Source organism: Girardinichthys multiradiatus, chromosome 17, assembly GCF_021462225.1.
Source record: "Girardinichthys multiradiatus isolate DD_20200921_A chromosome 17, DD_fGirMul_XY1, whole genome shotgun sequence".
Classification (NCBI taxonomy): domain Eukaryota; kingdom Metazoa; phylum Chordata; class Actinopteri; order Cyprinodontiformes; family Goodeidae; genus Girardinichthys; species Girardinichthys multiradiatus.
Window position 1 is genome coordinate 15,977,332 of NC_061809.1, and position 19,849 is coordinate 15,997,180.

Genomic DNA, 19,849 nt, shown 5'->3' on the forward strand with positions numbered 1-19,849 from the left:
ATTTTTTCGACAAAGAGTTTAACGTCAAGTCTCACCTGACACCTCAGGTGCGTGTTAAGCCCCGCCCTCCGCCACACCTGTCTCATTAGCTGAGGTCGGCACAACAAAGCAGGAAAGGAGCTCATTGTCTTACATGAAGACTAGCAGCTGAACTCATACAGTATTTACATTGTTCCTTAATGGGAATGAGCTTTTTGCAGTCGACGCTCTCTACGACAGACTCATTCCATCATGAGGACACCAGTCTGGTTCTACCGACCCAAACGACTGCGAAAACCTCGACGAGGACCAGATCAGACCAGGGGATTTTCCGGGTCATGAGGCAGGTTCAGCTTATGCTGCGACGGAAAAACAGCATCTCCAATGGTAATATTCGCATTTTAAATTCTCTTTTTTGCATTCATATGACAACCCAAACCCAATACACACCAGGCCGCTGCTTTTATTTCGACTGGACAGGGCTCATGTCTTTGAACTCTCGGAGCACGCCGCCGCCGCTATTTCTGTTTTAACTTTGACTTCAATAATATTTTGTTTTTGCAGCAAAGGTATCATGTGATGATGTTACATATCTAAGCTGCATACATGTATCTATTATTCCTAATGTTATTAATTAGGGTTATTGTGTACCCCCCCAATTGAGTTATGAACCAGACCCCCTATGAACCGCCCCCACAGTCAGATCTGTTGCCTAATAAAGGTCCACATGAAGGCTATTTAAAGTAAATACATGTTATTTTCTCCTGGGCGGAATGCACAGTAGGTCTTTTGTCCAACAGGTTCCTGCGGTTTCATCGATCTGCCTCAATGCTGATAAATACCACAAAGTGTACAACAGTATTTCACTCAGTGGTTGTTGAATACCTCGTGTTTTAGCAATCAACTTGGAACAATAAGCTTATTTTGGGCGTGGCCTGCCCCCATCCACACTAAGATAAACGTGAAAGAGTGTTAATTAATTTGGCATCTTCAATGGAAGTGGTCTGGAGGAATGTTAGACTTCATACTTTCATACCTTCTCACCAGCATCATGAAAGGAAGCAAGTTTAGTGTGATTAGCATTCAAATTCAAACTCTTACACCCATGGAAACTACATTTTGGCACAGATGGCACATACCGTTTTCTCTTTTTTCACACTAAAAACCACTCATTTGCAGGAATTTCATAAATGTTCGGGGCTTTTAATTAGGATTTATTTGAACTCATGTTTTTTTTTTTTTTTTTTACAGAAATATGATTATAGAAACACTTTCTAATCCAAGTAAACACAAAGTCCATGGGACAGTTACTGATTTGCCGTTTCAGGACCTGGAGGACTTGCCTCCATTGATCAAACCATGAATTCTGCTCTCTAGTAGAAAATCCTGAATGAGTATCATGGTAAACAGTTGCTGATCTTAAGCCCAAACAGCAGAACAATAATCTGAAGCGCAGTAGCAAGTCCTCTGAATGATTTAAAAAAAAAAAAAAGAAAAAAAGGGTGGCCTAGTCAAAGTCTGGATTATATGTGATTGAGATACTTTGGCTGGACTCCGAGGGGGTAAATTTTAAAACAATTTTGCAACGAAGAATGGTTAAAAATTCCTGCACAGCGATGTAAAAAGACTCATTTCCAATTATTGAGTATCAAAGTATTGAGTATTATTGGTATAAAAGGCAGTAATTAGGTTTAGGGACAAGAACTGTGTTTACAGATTTCCAGGTAGGTTTGAGTACTTTTTTTTTTTTTTTTTTTACCTTTAATAAACAAAATGATAATTTTTGTATTTACTCAGGGTATCTTTGATATAAAAAGTATGGCAAAAAAAGAACATTTTAAGGGGTTAAATGCTTTTTCACAACCACTGTACACCCTGACTAATATTTGCAAAAATGTAAGTTGCAGAGAAACCACGCAGTTTTTGTTGCCTTCTAAGAACTTCAGGCATATTTCGCCCTGGATATTTGACCACTCTTCTTGGTAGAAATGAAATTGGTTGTTTTGCCCACACAATCGGGTGTTCTAAGTTTAGTCCATAAAGGTCACAGCCTTAGAAGGTTAATTTGTTCTGCTTGTTCTATTCCAGAACCAGTTTTGATGCATGTTTGGGATGATTGTTCTGTCGGAACACCCAGATGTGTCCAAACTTCTATCATCTAGTTAATTTGAGGTAAAGTTGATGAATCTGAAGGGATTTCTTTCATTATTCCATCCCCTTTGTGCAATGCACAAGTGCCACCGGCAGCAAAAAAAAACAAAAAACAAAATATGATTCAGCCACCACCGTGTTTGATAGTTGGTAGAGTGTTTTTCAGTTTAAAAGCCTCACTTTGACACCTTCTTACACATTTCTTGTCACTGTGGCCAAATGGCTCATTCTGTGCATGTTCCGGACTAACAATTTTCTCCAAAAGCCATTGAGTTTGTCCATGTGTCTGCAAATTTCAGTTAAGGTCGGATGTGTCTTGTTTAGAATAGGCACTTATTTCTTGGCCTGCATCTTCTCAGTCTATTTAAATGTTAAATTATAACTGACGGTGACGTTCCAGCTGTGAATGGCCTATTTAAAGTCTCAACCCTATTGAAAATTCTGTAGCAGGAAAGCAACCAATAACACATTGTGCCGAGAGAGTGGTCAAATATCCAGACAGAATTACGACAGAAGCTTGTTGATTTGCTACAAAAATGTTTGTAGTTTCTTTGCAGCATGATTGGAATTTTATGGGGTAAGAACGCTGTCAAAAACAATGTTTTTGTAAAGATGGAAATGTGTGTATATTAGTCAATAGTTGTGCATAAGTAAAATCCAAAAGAGGTATTTTATAATAATCTCTATAAAAATACAAAATAAAAATTACAGCTTCGAGAAATTACGAACACAAAGTTCAAGTTTACAGTTGTAGTTTATCCTTTAAGAATACATATATTACCGACATTAAGACATATATAAACTTTTTAACATTACCTGGCTTTGTACCGTAGTGTCTTGGTTTACGTTTACTGGCCTGTGAGGAGTGTGACAGCGCATGTGCAACGCGAATCGACTAACCTGTGCTCCACTAACCAGCCTGAGATCACGTGACACAAAGTCGCAGTAAATTGTAAATTCGTATTCTCATAGAAAAGAAATCGTATTCACAAACTGTTATAGGATATTGTATTCATAAAGAATAAACCACAACTGTAAACTTGAACTTTGTGTTTGTAATTTCTTGAAGCTGTAACATTTTATTTTGTATTCTTATAGAGAAAATATACAATACCTCTTTTGGATTTTACTTATGCACAACTATTGACTAATATGCACTAGTGTTGGGCGGTAATAAGGTATACCTGCGGTATCTTTCAAAAGCAACGGTATCAGTTTCAATACCGTCATTACATCATTAAAAAATATAGGAGATAAGGATTAAATATAAGATAATTAAATCAATGTCTAAAAATTAATCTATGTCCAGCAGCACTTATATGTGGTTGAATTTTCAGTTTTACTACCACAGTAGTGAGACTTTTGATGTTTATGAACGTGACGTCACCACGTGACAGCGAGGAGGAGGAGAGAGAGAAAGATGGCAAGTCGCGCACCGTATGAACTCGTCGCTAAGAAGAACACGACATCTGCAGTCTGGCAATACTTCGGGTTCCTAGCAAATGAGAAGGGGGAGCCAGTAAATACTGATGAGGCAATATGTAAATTATGTGATAAAAAGGTGACTGCAAGGGACGGAAACACGTCAAACCTACGGACGCATCTCAGAGTTAACCATCCACTCACTGCTGCGAGGATGCATTTGGCCCCGAGTTCAATAAGCGCAACAGTTTCAACACCTCCCGCTGATACCGATGCAGGATCAAAACCAACAACTAAGTCCACCGCCACTTATACGCAGTCGACAATAATAGGGGCCTTCGGGAAAACAACGAAGTACAAAAGGGACAGTGTCCGTTGGAAAACCTGCACGGATGCAGTGACAAAATACTTGGCAAAGGAAATGGTCTCTTTCCACAAGGTTGAAAAAAAGTCGTTTAAGGACATGGTAAAGGTCCTAGATGCCCAGTACGAGCTACCAGGACGGAAACATTTCTCACAAACAGCCGTCCCACATTTATATATTAAAGTTAGAGACGAGGTTCAAGTACTGCTGTCAGAGGCCGAGAGTTATTCTTTAACAACTGACATGTGGTCATCAGTTAACATGACTCCATATATGTCCCTGACTGTCCACACCATTACACCTGAGTGGAAACTTGAATCCAAATGCCTCCAAACAACGTATTTTCCTGAGAGTCATACGGCGGACAACCTTGCTGCAGCGCTCAGAGTTGCACTTCAGAACTGGCAACTTGACGAGAAAAAACTTTCAGCCATAACCACTGACAACGCTGCCAACATTTCTGCTGCAATCAGGTCCCTGGAGTGGCCGTGGCTTAACTGCTTCGGTCATAATCTAAACCTGGCTGTCACAAATGCAATGCATGACAATAGGCAAAAAACCGAGCGCGCCCTCGGAGTGTGCCGTTGTATTGTCGGGGCCTTTTCACACAGCTGGCAACGTAAGAGTGAACTCCACAAGAAGCAAGTGGAGTTGGGACTCCCAGAACATAGCCTCATAACGGTAAGCAGAAATTTGTATCTAAAAATCTGAATCTGTTATAACATAGGCAAACTAAAAATATAATCATATACATTAAGGGGCTTATTTATTATTTATTTATCAATTCATTTGTTTATTCATCTATTAATTCATTTGTTTATTAATTAATTAATTCATCCATCGGCAGGACTGCGCAACTCGCTGGGGCTCCAAACTGGCAATGGTGGAGCGCATCCTGGAGCAGGCCCAGGGGATCAGACACGTCTTGTCTGACGACAGAAGGAGCAGCCTGTCCCTGACCTGGCAGGACACAGACGTCTTGAAAGCTGTTCACGACGCACTGAAACCAGTCGGTGACTTCACTGATATTTTGTCAGGAGAACATTATGTGACCAGTTCCTCTATCCTCCCCATACTCCAGCTATGCAGGGACAATGTGTTGGCTGTGTCAGAATACGACCTCCAGCTAACAAAGTCAATCAAAACTGGAATTCTAAAAAAGCTAGAGGCCAAATAAGAATCCGATTCAGTGCACAAATTAATGCGAAAATGCACTTTCCTCGACCCTCGTTACCGTGGAGGATATGAGACTGATGCCAGCGCATTGGCTGAGACCAAGGCAGAATTACAGGCTGAGATCGTGAACTTAGAGAACCAAGCACCAGCAGGTCCAGTGGTCATCATCAGAGTGGAAGAGGGAGAGGCGCAACCCGAACCCCCACGAAAAAGGGTGACTCTGGGAAGTCTTCTGCAAAAACAAGCCGATGCAGTGGCAGGTCCCATCGGCAGCGTAGAAGACCGAGTTGGAGCTGAAATAACAGCCTACTGTTTGGAGCCCGTTATCCAAGCAGACAAAGACCCACTTCTGTGGTGGAAATGTGCTGCCCGGCGTTTTCCCCTGATGTCACGGGTGGCCAGAAAGCACCTGTGCGTCTGTGCCACAAGCTCGCCGTCGGAACGGGTTTTCAGCACCGCGGGAAAAGTTGTAAGTCCCCAACGTTCCCTGTTGAATCCAGAAAAAGTTAACATGCTGGTTTTTCTGGCTAAAAATCTTGACTAAACCTGTTGACACTTGCCACCCAGCTCACTGCTATTATTTGTTTCTTTTACTTTTACCACTTTTTTAAAGGTCGCTCTTTTTGTTATTTAAAGTTGTTCAGGCTGTGATGTAATTTAATTGATTTGTCTGCGCATTCTGCGCAAAAACTATTTTGGGTGGTCAGGGTAATTTAATTTTTTTGACTGTTATATTTGTACTTTTTAAGCAGTTTCTAATAAATGTTAATATTGTGCACATTATGTTGTTATTGTTTCATTATTAGTGTTTGGTATTTAATTTCTGAACAAGTAGGCACAAGTCAACAGTTTGGTGATGCCGTCTCAGCCTTAAGTCATAATTTTTAATTAGTCACGGTAATGCCGTTTACCGAGGTAAAATGTGGAGACGGTATGAAGGTATCAGAATTTGGATACCGCCCAACCCTAATATGCACACATTTCCGTCATTACATACACTGTTTTTGACAGCGTTCTTACCCCGTAGAATTTGATCAAATATTAGTGCCGTGTGTGTATCTGAACTCGTGTGAAAATGTACAATAAATCTAAAGCTGTACACCTAATGGTACATTTTATATAAAAAATAAAGTGTATGTTGGAAAAAAAGGATAGTTCAAATGTGGCTTTCAAAGCCTTAAATAATGATATTCGTGCCCATGATGGGCCTCTTTTTCATTTTGTTTTATTTAGTCAAAAGTGTTTTGTCTTTAGACTTGCACAGAGAAATGTGACATTTGGTTTGCATTTTAAAAGAAGCTTTAGTGAGAACTGTTCTCTCTTTGCTGATGCACTTTGGTTGGGAAAAGCACCCCTGAGAGGAGGAAGTGTTGCCATCTATTTAAGTAAATACCATGTGGAACTGTATACTTTAATATAGACCCTTTTGGGCTTATTTCAGGGGGAGTTGACTTACAGAGAAACACATCAAGCAGCTTGGATGACACTGATGGCCTTTTTACTAACACTAAGGTAAAGCACCATTTCACACCTCTGGGTATTCTTCCTCAACACAAAATCAAACAAATTTTTATTTAAATGCCAATTAAAAGTTTACTTTTTTTTTTTTTATTTAAATTTAGTTTTTATTTATTATAGCTAAATGTATCTTTTAGTCAGTTTAGCCTGTTCATCATAAGAATGAGTGATCTGAATTTGTTGCTGCACCTGTACATGTTATGCTCCTGGATTTGAATGTACCCAAATCTGTGGTTGTGTGATGCTTTCTTTTTACACTCCTGCAAGCCTATTGAATGAATCACAATATTCTTATCGTTAGCTGCATGTTAAACAACACATGGTTACTGGCGGTCTGACCACGGTGAAACAAGTGTGGAGCGTCAACTGTGACAAGAAAAACCTGTAAAAGAAAAACAAAATGCAAAGTTAAAAACAGATTGGATTTAAACGTGTATCTCAGAGCAGGGAGGCATAGTTCTTATTGAGAATCATTAATGAACAAACTTCTACTTTTCCACATGTTGTCACAATCCTATCATGTGATTGGGATTCTACCATGAGATTCTAATTGATAAGCTGACTCAAAATGGTGCATAATTGTAAAATGAAAAGGATCTGTGGTATATAGGAGAGCCAATACTCACACCACATGCCTCAGTTACAGCTGAAAGTGTTTTGGGGTATGTTTCTACAAGCTTTGCAAATCTAGAGACTGACATCTTTGTCCATTCTTCATCTCAGTCAGATTGGTTAGAGAGCAAGTCTTGTCAATACTCGATTGCATTTGGGTCTGGACTTTGACAGGGACATTCCAACACATGCAGGTTAGGTATTGTCCTGCTAGAATGTGGATTTCTGCCCCAGCCTTTGTAGACTCATAACAGGTTTCCTTCCAGGATTGTCCTGGATTTATCCTTCCGTCATCCCATTAGCTTTCACCAGTTTCCTTGTCCCCACAGCATGATGTTGGAATCGGCACATTTCAGAATGGTGATGTTTGTCAGGTGTTTTGCATGCTGGCTGAAAAGATCCATTTTGGTCTCCTGACTAGAGCACCTCCTTCTGCATGGCTTGTGCAGTGCACAACTAATCGTCTTGTCTACAAATTCTCTCACTTGGATCTCTGCAGCTCATCCATAGTTGCCATGGGGCCTCTTGGTTGCTTTTATGATTAATGCTCTCCTTGCCTGGCCTGTCGGGTTCGGTGGACGGCCATGTCTTGGTATCTTTGCAGCTGTGTCATTATTTCCATTTTCAAATGATGTATTGATTAGTGCTCCGTTAGATATGTAAAACCTGGATGTTGTTTTATAATCTCACGCTGCTTTAAACCTCACTACAACTTTCTCCCTGACCTGTCTGCTTGGTCATCATGTTGTTTGTTCACTAATATTTTTTTAAAAAGCTCTGAGGCCTTCACAGAACAGCTGGATTTATACACAGACTGAATTACACACAAGTAGACTATATTACCTAATAGGTTGACTTCTGAGGGCAGTTGCTTTCACTGGATTTTATTTAGGGATGTCAAAGTAAAGGGGGCTCAATACAGATACTCGGCACACTTTTCAGGTTTTTATTGGTAAAAAGCCTTTTTTAAACCTCTTTATAATTTTTTTTTTCCACTTCATGATTTTGCAATACTTTCTTGGTCCATTACAATAAATCTCAATAAAATATAAGTGTTTGTAATGTGACAAAATATGGAACAAGTAATGCAGTGTTTTGTAGCACACTGTATTCTGAAATATATCCAATATGCTACCACTGGAAATTGAAACTTGAGCTTGGAAAAGGTAAATGTTTGCAAACCTTTGAAGTCTGAAACATGGGTGTTTTTTTTATTTTTCATTTTTTTGTGTTGTACTGTTCTCTTTTTGTTGTAAAGGTAAACAGATCTGATATAAACAGACACTCCTTAAAAATCATCTATGCTCAGAGGCTGTCCAGAGGGGTGGACGCATCCCATCCACACAGCACTCAGTTATCCCATTGCCACTCTCCTTTAACGTTAAGAGCGCTGATGGACTGCCCTGTTGGTTCTAATTCAGCTCAGCAGAACACTTCCTGTGAAAAATCCAGAGACAGGGCCACCTGCGCACCTCCAACTTGGATGTACAGGAGCAATTTACTCAGACATTCAGGAAGCGCAAAGTATCCGTCTGCATCCATAGCGTTCCAGCAAAGCTCTCGAGATGCATGGAGTCCCAGACAAAGTGTTGTAAAACATGATCAACACACTGCACAGCGAGTTATGCATAGGATGTCTGGACCCACCCAGCAGGACCGAGGCTTCGCCTGGCAGGTTAATGTGTCCCAAAGACAGAAATCAAACCTGTCCGTCCTTCACAACATGGAGGTGGACATAAGGTGGGAGGAGGAGACGCCCCCATCACAGTAAGATTCACCTTAACTCTGAACATTTTGGGACTGTCTTCTGTGTAGTCATCCCATGAAATTGAAATGCAATTTTTGACCTCTCATTTAGGAAATCCGTTAAAAAGCCTGCGGAGATGACACCGTATAGAGCCTTGAATCTTCTGAAGGATTTTGATGAGGAACGCCTGATCAGTGCCGCCAAGTACATTCAGACTCAATGTTTTGAAGAATATGAACCTAGAAATACGGTTTGTTTACTCATAAATAATCTAGGATCATTTTCACTATCATCTGGCTGGTAAAGCTTTGATTGCAAAGAATCACAGTATACCTTTACTCTGTCTCTTCATGTACCAATAACTGTTGAGTTTCCCAGTTGTCTCTTTATGTCCACATTTGTTAGTTCGTCATCTTCTCTTGGTTTCAGGTTTTCATTATGGATGGGGTTGAAAAACTTCTTCCACTGCTTAAAAACGACAGCGAAGAGGTGCAGTGTGCTGCTGCAGGGGCCCTGCATAATGTCGTCTACATGAACAACAACAGTAAGGTGGTGGTGAAGGAAACTGAAGGCCTACCTGTCATCCTGAAAGCACTGGCAAACACGCGCAATAAGGAGACCATATCGCACCTTACAGGTCCGACTTTTGAATATTTTGTACCTACCAAGTATTCTTGATGGGAAGAATTACATTCTCACTCCAACTGAGTTTCTGTACAGTTTTGTTTTGGCTTTGAATGAAATGGAAGTTCTGGTACATGTTTAGGGATTTTCAGTAAAAACTGAAACTGGAAGGAGAAAAAGGGAGTTCATGTGCTTTGGTGTCTTTGGTTTTTAAGATGAAGTTGTAACACAATTCCTGATTACAGATCCTAATCTTAGTTCTCGCCTGATTTGTGCCTTATATGGCAACAGAATTAAATTCAGGATATAAGTGGCTCAAATGAGCTTCATTCAAAGGGTGACTGTGCTCTGCCTTATATAGCTCAGAGTTCAGAATACAGCTTCCTTTTCTTCGCATTGAAGGAGGTAAGCGGAGGTAGTTAGGTCATCTGATCAGGATTCCTCCTGGCCGTCCCAGATCAAAAGACGGTTAAGCCTTGGTTGACAGCTCTCAACTAAACTTGAACCAAGGGGGAGATGTTTCCACGAAACTTCTTAGAAAGTCCTTAATCTATAATAACAACAAATGCCTTGTCATTGTGAAAGAATCAATCTTCTAAGCATGGAATTCATAATCCTTGCATGAAATGTCATACTCGGTTTAAACCTGACACAATCCTCATAGAAGCTACAAAATAATCATAGCAATAATTCAGCCGTCGACCTTTCTCAGTAAGAAAAATCCCAGTCTGTGCGCAATAGAAAAATTCTAGCTAGAGGTCTTACCTGAAACTCTTGGGCATGCACACTTATACACCTTAATTGGATATGATGGTCAGGACTTTTAGGAATATTTGAGTTATGTGATGTCATACAGCCATCAAGCTGAAGGGAGTCCAAGTTTAGCCAGTTAATTCTTCGGAGGGCTCCAGATATGAATTTTACCCAAACTAAACTTAAATGAAACTGCCTGGTACACATTTATTTTTATTTGTTTGCTCATTTCAAGGTATTTTAAACATAACTACTGAATCTACTGAATAAAGGCAGTTTTACATGTAGAACCTTAATATAACAAACATTCAGTTTTAAACCCTACAATAACTTCTAAACTTTGTAATTAAAAGGAAATTAGAGTTAACCTTCATGATTCCTTTGTTTTGTCACATGTAAGATGGTCCAATGCAGCTGCAGAAATATCCTATTTTGGAAGATTAGCTTTTATTATCTTTATTTTAGTCTAAAAGCTCATTTTGTGTAAATAAGAACACTGAGTTTATCAGCCAAAATGAGCAGGAGAGCAAAGAGTCTTTTGGACTTAAAATGTTAGAAGAAATGTTACAACAGCCTTGCTTGAATTCCAAGATAAACCACATTGCTAATAAATATTGATGCCTCTCACTTTCAGCTCTCTTGTGGAATCTGTCTTCAGATGATACTATAAAGGAGCTTTTCAACACAATGTTCCTAAATATCATCACCAAGTCAGCTCTGGTACCGGGGTCTGGCATGAGTGTGGCTGAAAACCCCAAAGATGAGATGATTGCTGATCCCAAGTCTTTTTACTTTGCTACGGGCTGTCTACGGTGGGAAATTCAATTTGTCTGGATACATTTGTGGAAAGATATGAACATAATGTTTTTTATATTCCATTCTTTGTAACCCCATCCCATTTTCTAGATTTCTGTCCTTCATTCCTTTCTTTGCTTTGTTCCCTCCTTGTCTGTTCTTCCTTGTGTCCTTCCTCCTTTTCTTCCTTCATATTTTGTTGTGAATGTTTTTCATCCAGCCATCTATCCATCCATCCACCCACCATCTTGAAAGTCAGATGTTTCGGCCCACTGCCGAAACATCTGCCATTAGGTCCTAGGGAACCTTAGGATTTTAAAATGAACGTGAAGTGAGAACTCTAGAAAGCCGATTTCAGGAATCTGTTTACTTTTTTAAATTCAAAGTGTTGAAACTCTGTTTATAATGAGCATGGATCCAGTATCTGAATTCCAGGTAAGTTTTTTTTTTGTACCTCATCCTATTTCCTTTGAAGATTCTTTATTTATTATGGCGTGTAAATATTGTGACTCATGCAGTTACATATTGCTTGTTTGTAAACCCTCAGTTTCCGGTGTACAAACTGCATTATGTCTACAACTAGAGCCTGTAAAATAGTGGCATACTGAATTATTCAGGAGGCTCTCTGATCCCTCCACTCAGCTGAACTGAAATTGTTCTGTCCTCATAGAGCTCACGTTATCAAGGTCAGCTTATCAGGTTTAAAACCTTTTCAGCATACAATGTTAAAAGAACCTCATCCACTGACTGCACAGTCTGTTTTGCACATTAAACAAATGGTAATTGTTAAATAATTTTTCACAGCTGATTTAAAATTGTGCATACATTAGTCTATTGACCTACAGAAACTCATCTGCATTATTGATTTCTTCTATAAATGCTGAGAACTGGACATCTCACTGAAAGACATACATGTTTCATGACAATGATTCATTGTGTGTGCCTGCAGAAATCTGAGCTCTGCCAGCGCAAACATCAGGACTTGTATGAGGGAGTGTGAAAATCTCATCGACTCGCTGGTCTACTACATTCAAAGGACCGTAGAGAGCCGTAAACCTGATGACGAGGTGAGAAGAAAAACGTAAGCCAAAGAGAAAATGTCTGTTGCCCAATGCTTTTATACTCGGTAATAGCAGGCATTTCTGCTTTAGCTCACAGGATTTTAAATACAGTGCTGTGCATAAGTATTCATACCTCCTGAGCCTTTTCACGTATTGTCGCATCACAAACATTAATTATTTTGTTGGGATTTTATGTGGTAGATCTACACAAAGTAGAGCCTAATTTTGAAGAGAAAAGGAAAATTATAGAAACAGAACAGTCAGAAAATCAGTTTAATGCCAAAAGAGTTATTCAAGTGTAATTACAGTGAAAGGTTTTTACTAATTGGTTTTAAAGCTGTCCCATATTTGTTCCCCTGTCCCAGATTGTGGTTCATTCAGGGTTCAGTATGTACATGTTAGACCAGCTTGATGGGGTGTGCTTAATTAGATATTCATAGATGTCTCTTTTCTTTTTGAAGTCCACAGAACATTGTGTCTGCATCCTGCAAAACCTGACTTATGAAGCTGAGTTCGACTTCACATCCCAAACCACCAAACATCAGAAAGAGTCTGAACAACATACGGCTACAAAAAAGACAGTTGACCATTTTCTTCATCGCAGGTCCAAGCCCACAGAGGTAATCACTTTGCACAGTAATCCCCTTTGGCAATACCAAAGATTCCCTTGCAGTTCAATATTTCAGATGGAGTATTCATTAATCATCTATTAAGGAGCTTGTTACTAGATTGGCTTACTTATATTTTACATTGATAAAAGCTTAAAATTAGCTAAATAAAATTAGCATATTTCATCCGACCAATAAAAGAAAAGTGTTTTTAATACAAAAAACGTCAACCTTCAAATAATCATGTACAGTTATGCACTCAATACTTGGTTGGGAATCCTTTTGCAGAAATGACTGCTTCAATGCGGCGTGGCATGGAGACAATCAGCCTGTGGCACTGCTGAGGTCTTATAGAGGCCCAGGATGCTTCGATAGCGGCCTTTAGCTCATCCAGAGTGTTGGGTCTTGAGTCTCTCAACGTTCTCTTCACAATATCCCACAGATTCTCTATGGGGTTCAGGTCAGGAGAGTTGGCAGGCCAATTGAGCACAGTGATACCATGGTCAGTAAACCATTTACCAGTGGTTTTGGCACTGTGAGCAGGTGCCAGGTCGTGCTGAAAAATGAAATCTTCATCTCCATAAAGCTTTTCAGCAGATGGAAGCATGAAGTGCTCCAAAATCTCCTGATAGCTAGCTGCATTGACCCTGCCCTTGATAAAACACAGTGGACCAACACCAGCAGCTGACACGGCACCCCAGACCATCACTAACTGTGGGTACTTGACACTGGACTTCTGTCATTTTGGCATTTCCTTCTCCCCAGTCTTCCTCCAGACTCTGGCACCTTGATTTCTGAATGACATGCAGAATTTGCTTTCATCCGAAAAAAGTACTTTGGACCACTGAGCAACAGTCCAGTGCTGCTTCTCTGTAGCCCAGGTCAGGCGCTTCTGCCGCTGTTTCTGGTTCAAAAGTGGCTTGACCTGGGGAATGCGGCACCTGTAGCCCATTTCCTGCACACGCCTGTGCACGGTGGCTCTGGATGTTTCTACTCCAGACTCAGTCTACTGCTTCCGCAGGTCCCCCAAGGTCTGGAATTGGCCCTTCTCCACAATCTTCCTCAAGGTCTGGACACCTCTTCTCGTTGTGCAGCGTTTTCTGCCACACTTTTTCCTTCCCACAGACTTCCCACTGAGGTGCCTTGATACAGCACTCTGGGAACAGCCTATTTGTACAGAAATGTCTTTCTGTGTCTTACCCTCTTGCTTGAGGGTGTCAATAGTGGCCTTCTGGACAGCAGTCAGGTCGGCAGTCTTACCCATGATTGGGGTTTTGAGTGATGAACCAGGCTGGGAGTTTTAAAGGCCTCAGGAATCTTTTGCAGGTGTTTAGAGTTAACTCGTTGATTCAGATGATTAGGTTCATAGCTCGTTTAGAGACCCTTTTAATGATATGCTAATTTTGTGAGATAGGAATTTTGGGTTTTCATGAGCTGTATGCCAAAATCATCCGTATTAAGACAATAAAAGACCTGAAATATTTCAGTTAGTGTGCAATGAATCTAAAATATATGAATGTTAAATTTTCATCATGACATTATGGAAAATAATTAACTTTATCACAATATGCTAATATTTTGAGAAGGACCTGTACACGGCTGGGCTGCTATAGCCAAACCTTTGGTCACTCATGCCAATGCCAAACGTCGGTTTCAATGGTGCAAGGAGCGCAAATCTTGGGCTGTGGACAATGTGAAACATGTATTGTTCTCTGATGAGTCCACCTTTACTGTTTTCCCCACATCCGGGAGAGTTACGGTGTGGAGAAGCCCCAAAGAAGTGTACCACCCAGACTGTTGCATGCCCAGAGTGAAGCATGGGGGTGGATCAGTGATGGTTTGGGCTGCCATATCATGGCATTCCCTTGGCCCAATACTTGTGCTAGATGGGCGCGTCACTGCCAAGGACTACCGAACCATTCTTGAGGACCATGTGCATCCAATGGTTCAAACATTGTATCCTGAAGGTGGTGCGGTGTATCAGGATGACAATGCACCAATACACACAGCAAGACTGGTGAAAGATTGGTTTGATGAACATGAAAGTGAAGTTGAACATCTGCCATGGCCTGCACAGTCACCAGATCTAAATATTACACCAACTAATAAATTATTGTGGTCTAAAACCAGGTGTTTCAGTTTCATTGTCCAAGCTTGTACATTTGCATGACATTGTATGTAATTCATTTTCTCCATGCAATGTGTACCACAGACTGCTACACAGCACAAACACAACACACAGACAAATAGGCAGGGAGATGCATGACATCTGATTAAAGATGCAAAGGGAGATACTTTGTGTTGGCATTTGTGGGGCATTAAAAGCTTTAATTGCCCAACATTTCTGAAATTCCTGAATAGATTTAAGCTTGCGTCTCAAGCTCATTGCCTGAAAGTTACATTTAACCATGATGGTCCATCCTCTTTCTTTCTAATTAGACCAACTCAAAATAACAACAAAGATCTCCAGTCATTTTTAGCTTGGTTTAGCTGCTCCTTCTGACCCCACTGAGCACCACCACCAGCCAGGCTTCTACAGCTCTGAATAATTTCTTACCAGGATGTGGAGGACACGAATGATGCAGAGAATATGCACCTCCTTCCGGAGGACAAAGACCCGCATGGAGCTGAGTGGCTCTGGAGCAACACTCTTGTGCGGCTTTATCTGTCACTAGTGGCCTGCAGCAAGCGGAGTTTGACACAGCAGGCTGCCCTCGGGGCACTGCAGAACCTCACAGCTAGAAAGGGACCGGTAAGAATAGATAAAGTTAACCTCTGTATCTTTGTAAAGCTTCTTAAATGCAATGTGTGGAAAGAAAAATAAACTTTGTCCTTCCGATGCCTTTATTTGATAACATTTTAGTGTTGCACTTCTTTTAAATAACTACTGACAAAAATCTTAAAATAAAAGAAAAAACAAGCATTACTGTTTTGCTATTTCAGTGCTTTTTAACATCAGGAAACTTTCTTGCTGCCTTGTTTGACCTATATTTGAGACTGAAATTAATATATTAAATATTTTTTCTGTGTCTTGACAGATTTCTGAATATGTCGCCTCCGCTATTGAGAAGGAAAAAGGAATTTGCCAAATTAAGAAGGTTTTAGAAGATCAAGACAGTCGGCTGAAGAATCCAGCCGTGTTCCTGACGAGCCACCTCTCCCGCTATCAACGTCTTTGCCCCTCCATCTGTAACTTCACATTCTAACTTTTGACATTTTCTCTTCCAGAACATAAACTTTTCATTGTCTTCCAAATGTATTCAAACCCCTTGAACCATTTCAAATGTTACAACAGCAGATTTCACTGTATTTTAAGATTTCATGTGACAAATGCAAAGAAGTGCATAATCGTGAAGAAGGTAATGATATACGGTTAATGATATACAGATTGTATACAAACAAGAATCTTCAGTGTGTTGCATTTGTGTTGTGCTCCCAAGTCAATACTTGGTAGAACCCGCTTTCGCTGGACTTACAGCTGCTAGTCCTTCATGTTACGTCCTTATCATCTTTGCATGCTTGGAGATTTTGTATGTTTTTATGGTTGTTGTGCTGGAAGATGGACTTTAGTTTCTAGTCTTTCATTATTGCTGTTTTCAACTCCAACTCAGTGCATCCATGTTCCTACTGGAAAAAACATCCCCACTGTATTATGTTGCCACCACTGTTGTACTCTGGACGGTGTGCTCAGGGTGATGTGGAGTGTTTTCAAGCACATATAGCACATAACCCAGAATTTATTTGTAAAATGAATTTAAAAATGTTCCTTCCTCTTCACAAGTATGCACTACTTTCCGCTCATTAATCACAAAAAAATCTTTGTAAAAAAAATTTGAACTTTGTAACGTTTAAAAATTTGAAATTCTAAGGGCTATGAAAACTATGATTTTGCAGTTTAAAAACTACACATTATTGATAATTTTGTTTCTCTCTTGCAGTCAAGAAATTGTTACCAGGAGTTGTGACGATGGTGCAGAGTTTAGACACCAAGATAAGTGTATCCGATGAGGTGACAACACATCTGTGTCAGATCCTAACAAACCTGAGCAAGTGCAATGTGGACTATGCCACTGATATTATGGACCGACAAGCCATGCAACAAATGTTAAGCATCAAACATAAAGGGTTAGTGAAACATTCAGAGTTCTGGCTCAAGTAGAAAACGGAGTATGGTTTATCTTAACAGCTATTCAACCTTTTTCATGTTTTCGTAACCCAGTAAAGCAAACCAGGCCGCAGATAATCTGCTGTCGACAATGTGGATGCACAAAGCTCTTCACAACCGTCTAGATAAAGTGAGTCTTTTCACCCACACATCTCACTGTATTTTTTTAGTTAAAGGTTTAAATGATTGTTTTTAGGTTTAAAGATTCAAGGCTGGTTATAAAAGGTGCATTAACCAGACCTAGGTTATGTCAAACCACAATTCTGAGGGCCATGGAGGTAGGTTCAAAAGGTCAACCAATGTTAATGTACTATACCAGACTGCACTTTATGATGGAGTGGCCAGATGGACATGACGGCTTACTTGTATGTTATTAAAACAACAGGAGGAACAAGATTTGGCGACAAAGACATGACGACTAGTTGGATAGAGGGTGAGATGACAGTAGCCAAACATGGAGATCCTTCAAGAAAACCTGCTGCATTTGGCCCTGAACTGTTAAACTAAGGCCAAAATTCAGCTTTAAACACAACAATGAGCTAAAGCAAATGGCAAAAAATACCCAAAGACATTTGTTCTTAGCTCTAAGAGACTTTTTATTTTTGAATAAATTAGCAAAGGTTTCTTCACCTTCTCATTTTGGGCTATTGTTTAGAATGAGGAACAAGAATGAATTTAATCGATTTTGGAAAAAAACTAAGACTGTAATTTCTTTTCTCAACAGCTTGGCCTTTTCAAAAACACCAGAATTGTGCGGAAAAATGTCAAATGGTAATGGAGCTGGAGATCCTTGAACACAAAAAGTCATCAACATTTTTCAAAAGCATCCACAACAAAATACACAAAGCACATAGAAATGATTTTTATTAGCATGTTGACAACCTTTTATTGTGACGCACAAACAAGGCTGGAATAAAATGTTCATATTAATAGTGCTGTTACCTTTTTTGTACTAAAATAGGAGTAATAGACAAAATGGCAAATTATCTTATTTTTAGGGACTTTTAAAGCACTTTTATTGACATCTACCTTGAAATAAACAAACATCCCTAGCTGCTGTTGCCGTGCCTTATGGGATGAAGATATTTAAGAAACTTAAAATCTTTGTGGCACAGATTATCCAAACTATTTGCGTGTTTTTGCATGTTTTTCTTATTCTACATAGGCAACTCAACCTCTGACACTAAATCTTTAAGTACTTCCGGTGACCATGATCTAAAGAATGGCATTAAACAGATTATCCAAAATAAAAGAAGTTGGCCTGCGGAGGGTGAAAAGTGCCAAATATAAATTATTTAAATGTCAATTACATTAATTTAAAAATATTTATTACATTTACTGTGTATGACCTGCATGGAGTTTCTAAATAGAAATATATTTTGTACCTGGCTGAGCATTTAGAAGTCAGAGATGCTCTCCTGGATCATGTGACTGGAAAAACGGAAAACGGTCTAGATGTTCTTGCAGTTCTTTCCGCTCTGTTTGACTAACCTTACCACAGACGGACATGGAAAGCTTACTTTTTTAAACTCCGTATTATGTTCTGGGGGATGTACTTGACAACTGATGGTCCTCATTGAGATTCAAAACCTCCCAGTAATTTGGTGAGCCCTAGGTTCAAGAAGCATATAATCCTCCACAACAGAATATCTAAAGTCCGCCATCCTGGTTCATGTGTGTTGCTGGGTTTCCAAGTCATTAGAGATCCTCTTCCAATATGGCATTTGCTTTCTGCTCAAGATATTTGTCAAAAGAGTGGAAGTGACGTGCAGATTTTCTTCCATTTTTCCAGTCTCATCCAATCCAATAAGGCATCTCTCGCTTCTAATTTTTCAGCCAGGTACAATATCTTTCTGAAGCTTTGCACAGTTCCTCTACACCTCCATGTTTCCCCCTCAAAGCAGGGCAACAATCAATTGGTCTACAGCCCGACCCCTGAAGTTGATCGATGTCTAACAGATGTGTGCGCTGGAACATAAAATGATTTCTTAATGAAGCAATTCATTGTAATTTGGCACTTTTTATCATCTTACCATAGGGAAAGGCTGTCATGTCTTAAAAAATGAAGTAAAAATTATTGCACATTGTATTTTAAATTGACTTTTTTGTGTGGAAATAAACAGTTTTGAATGCTTTTAAATTGTTTTTGTAAATTATTGAGCATTTAAGAAAACGGCAAGTTAAAAAAATATATATTTTTTTCATTACCTCAACAAATCTTTGATTTAGCTAAGAGTAGTAAAGTTAGCTTAAAGTCAAATCCAGCCAAAAGTAAAAGCAAACTTTGCAATTCTCTAGAACTGGGAAGCACCAAAAGCACTTGAATTTACACAGGACAAGACTACAGCTGCACCAGTTGTATACTGTGCCTTGCAAAAGTATTCATGACCTCATGTTAAAAACAGACTTGCATGATGCTGCCACATCCATGTCTTATGCTGTGGCCGTTATGTTCAGGGTGATGTGCGGTATTAATTTTCTTCTGCACATAGCCCTTTGCACGAAGACCAAAAATTTCAGTTTTCCGTGTGGTTGCTTGTGAAGCAAACATAAACGTTCTTCCCTCCGACTTTTCAAAGTCTGTATAATTATGAGAGACTTAGTTGGAAGTCGGCCCTATAATTAAATTCTGGGCCTCGTACATATTTGGGCCGGCCCTGTTACAAACTGTGCAAAGGGGGAAATTTTCATCTATGCTAATTTTAATTCTGTTTCATTTTGCATGGTCTTTCCATGGCTTCTATGATCAGATCTGAGTGACTTTGAGGTCCCTCAAGCAGCATTAACCTTGTAGGTCCTGGCAGGGGGAACTGCACTGCAGTAAAGCTGAGATGGGGGAGGAATCGGGAGGTAAGGTGCCATCCAGCATTCCCC

At 39.8% G+C, this 19,849-nt stretch overlaps 2 protein-coding genes across 2 annotated transcripts; both read left to right on the forward strand.

Annotated features, from left to right (window-relative positions):
- Positions 1-58: 58 nt before the first annotated feature.
- On the forward strand, positions 59-19,115 carry pkp2 (plakophilin 2). Its single transcript, XM_047389127.1, has 13 exons — positions 59-366; positions 6,534-6,604; positions 8,481-8,989; positions 9,081-9,219; positions 9,399-9,606; positions 10,981-11,158; positions 12,091-12,208; positions 12,664-12,822; positions 15,371-15,562; positions 15,849-15,999; positions 16,749-16,935; positions 17,030-17,105; positions 17,700-19,115. Exons 1-13 carry the CDS (start codon positions 180-182, stop codon positions 17,748-17,750), a joined length of 2,226 nt encoding a protein of 741 aa, XP_047245083.1. The 5' UTR covers positions 59-179; the 3' UTR covers positions 17,751-19,115.
- Positions 3,951-5,093, forward strand: LOC124882666 (E3 SUMO-protein ligase ZBED1-like). The gene is made up of 2 exons (XM_047389128.1): positions 3,951-4,597; positions 4,764-5,093. The coding sequence occupies exons 1-2, from the start codon at positions 3,974-3,976 to the stop codon at positions 5,091-5,093; spliced, it is 954 nt and encodes a 317-aa protein (XP_047245084.1). The 5' UTR covers positions 3,951-3,973.
- Positions 19,116-19,849: the final 734 nt, after the last annotated feature.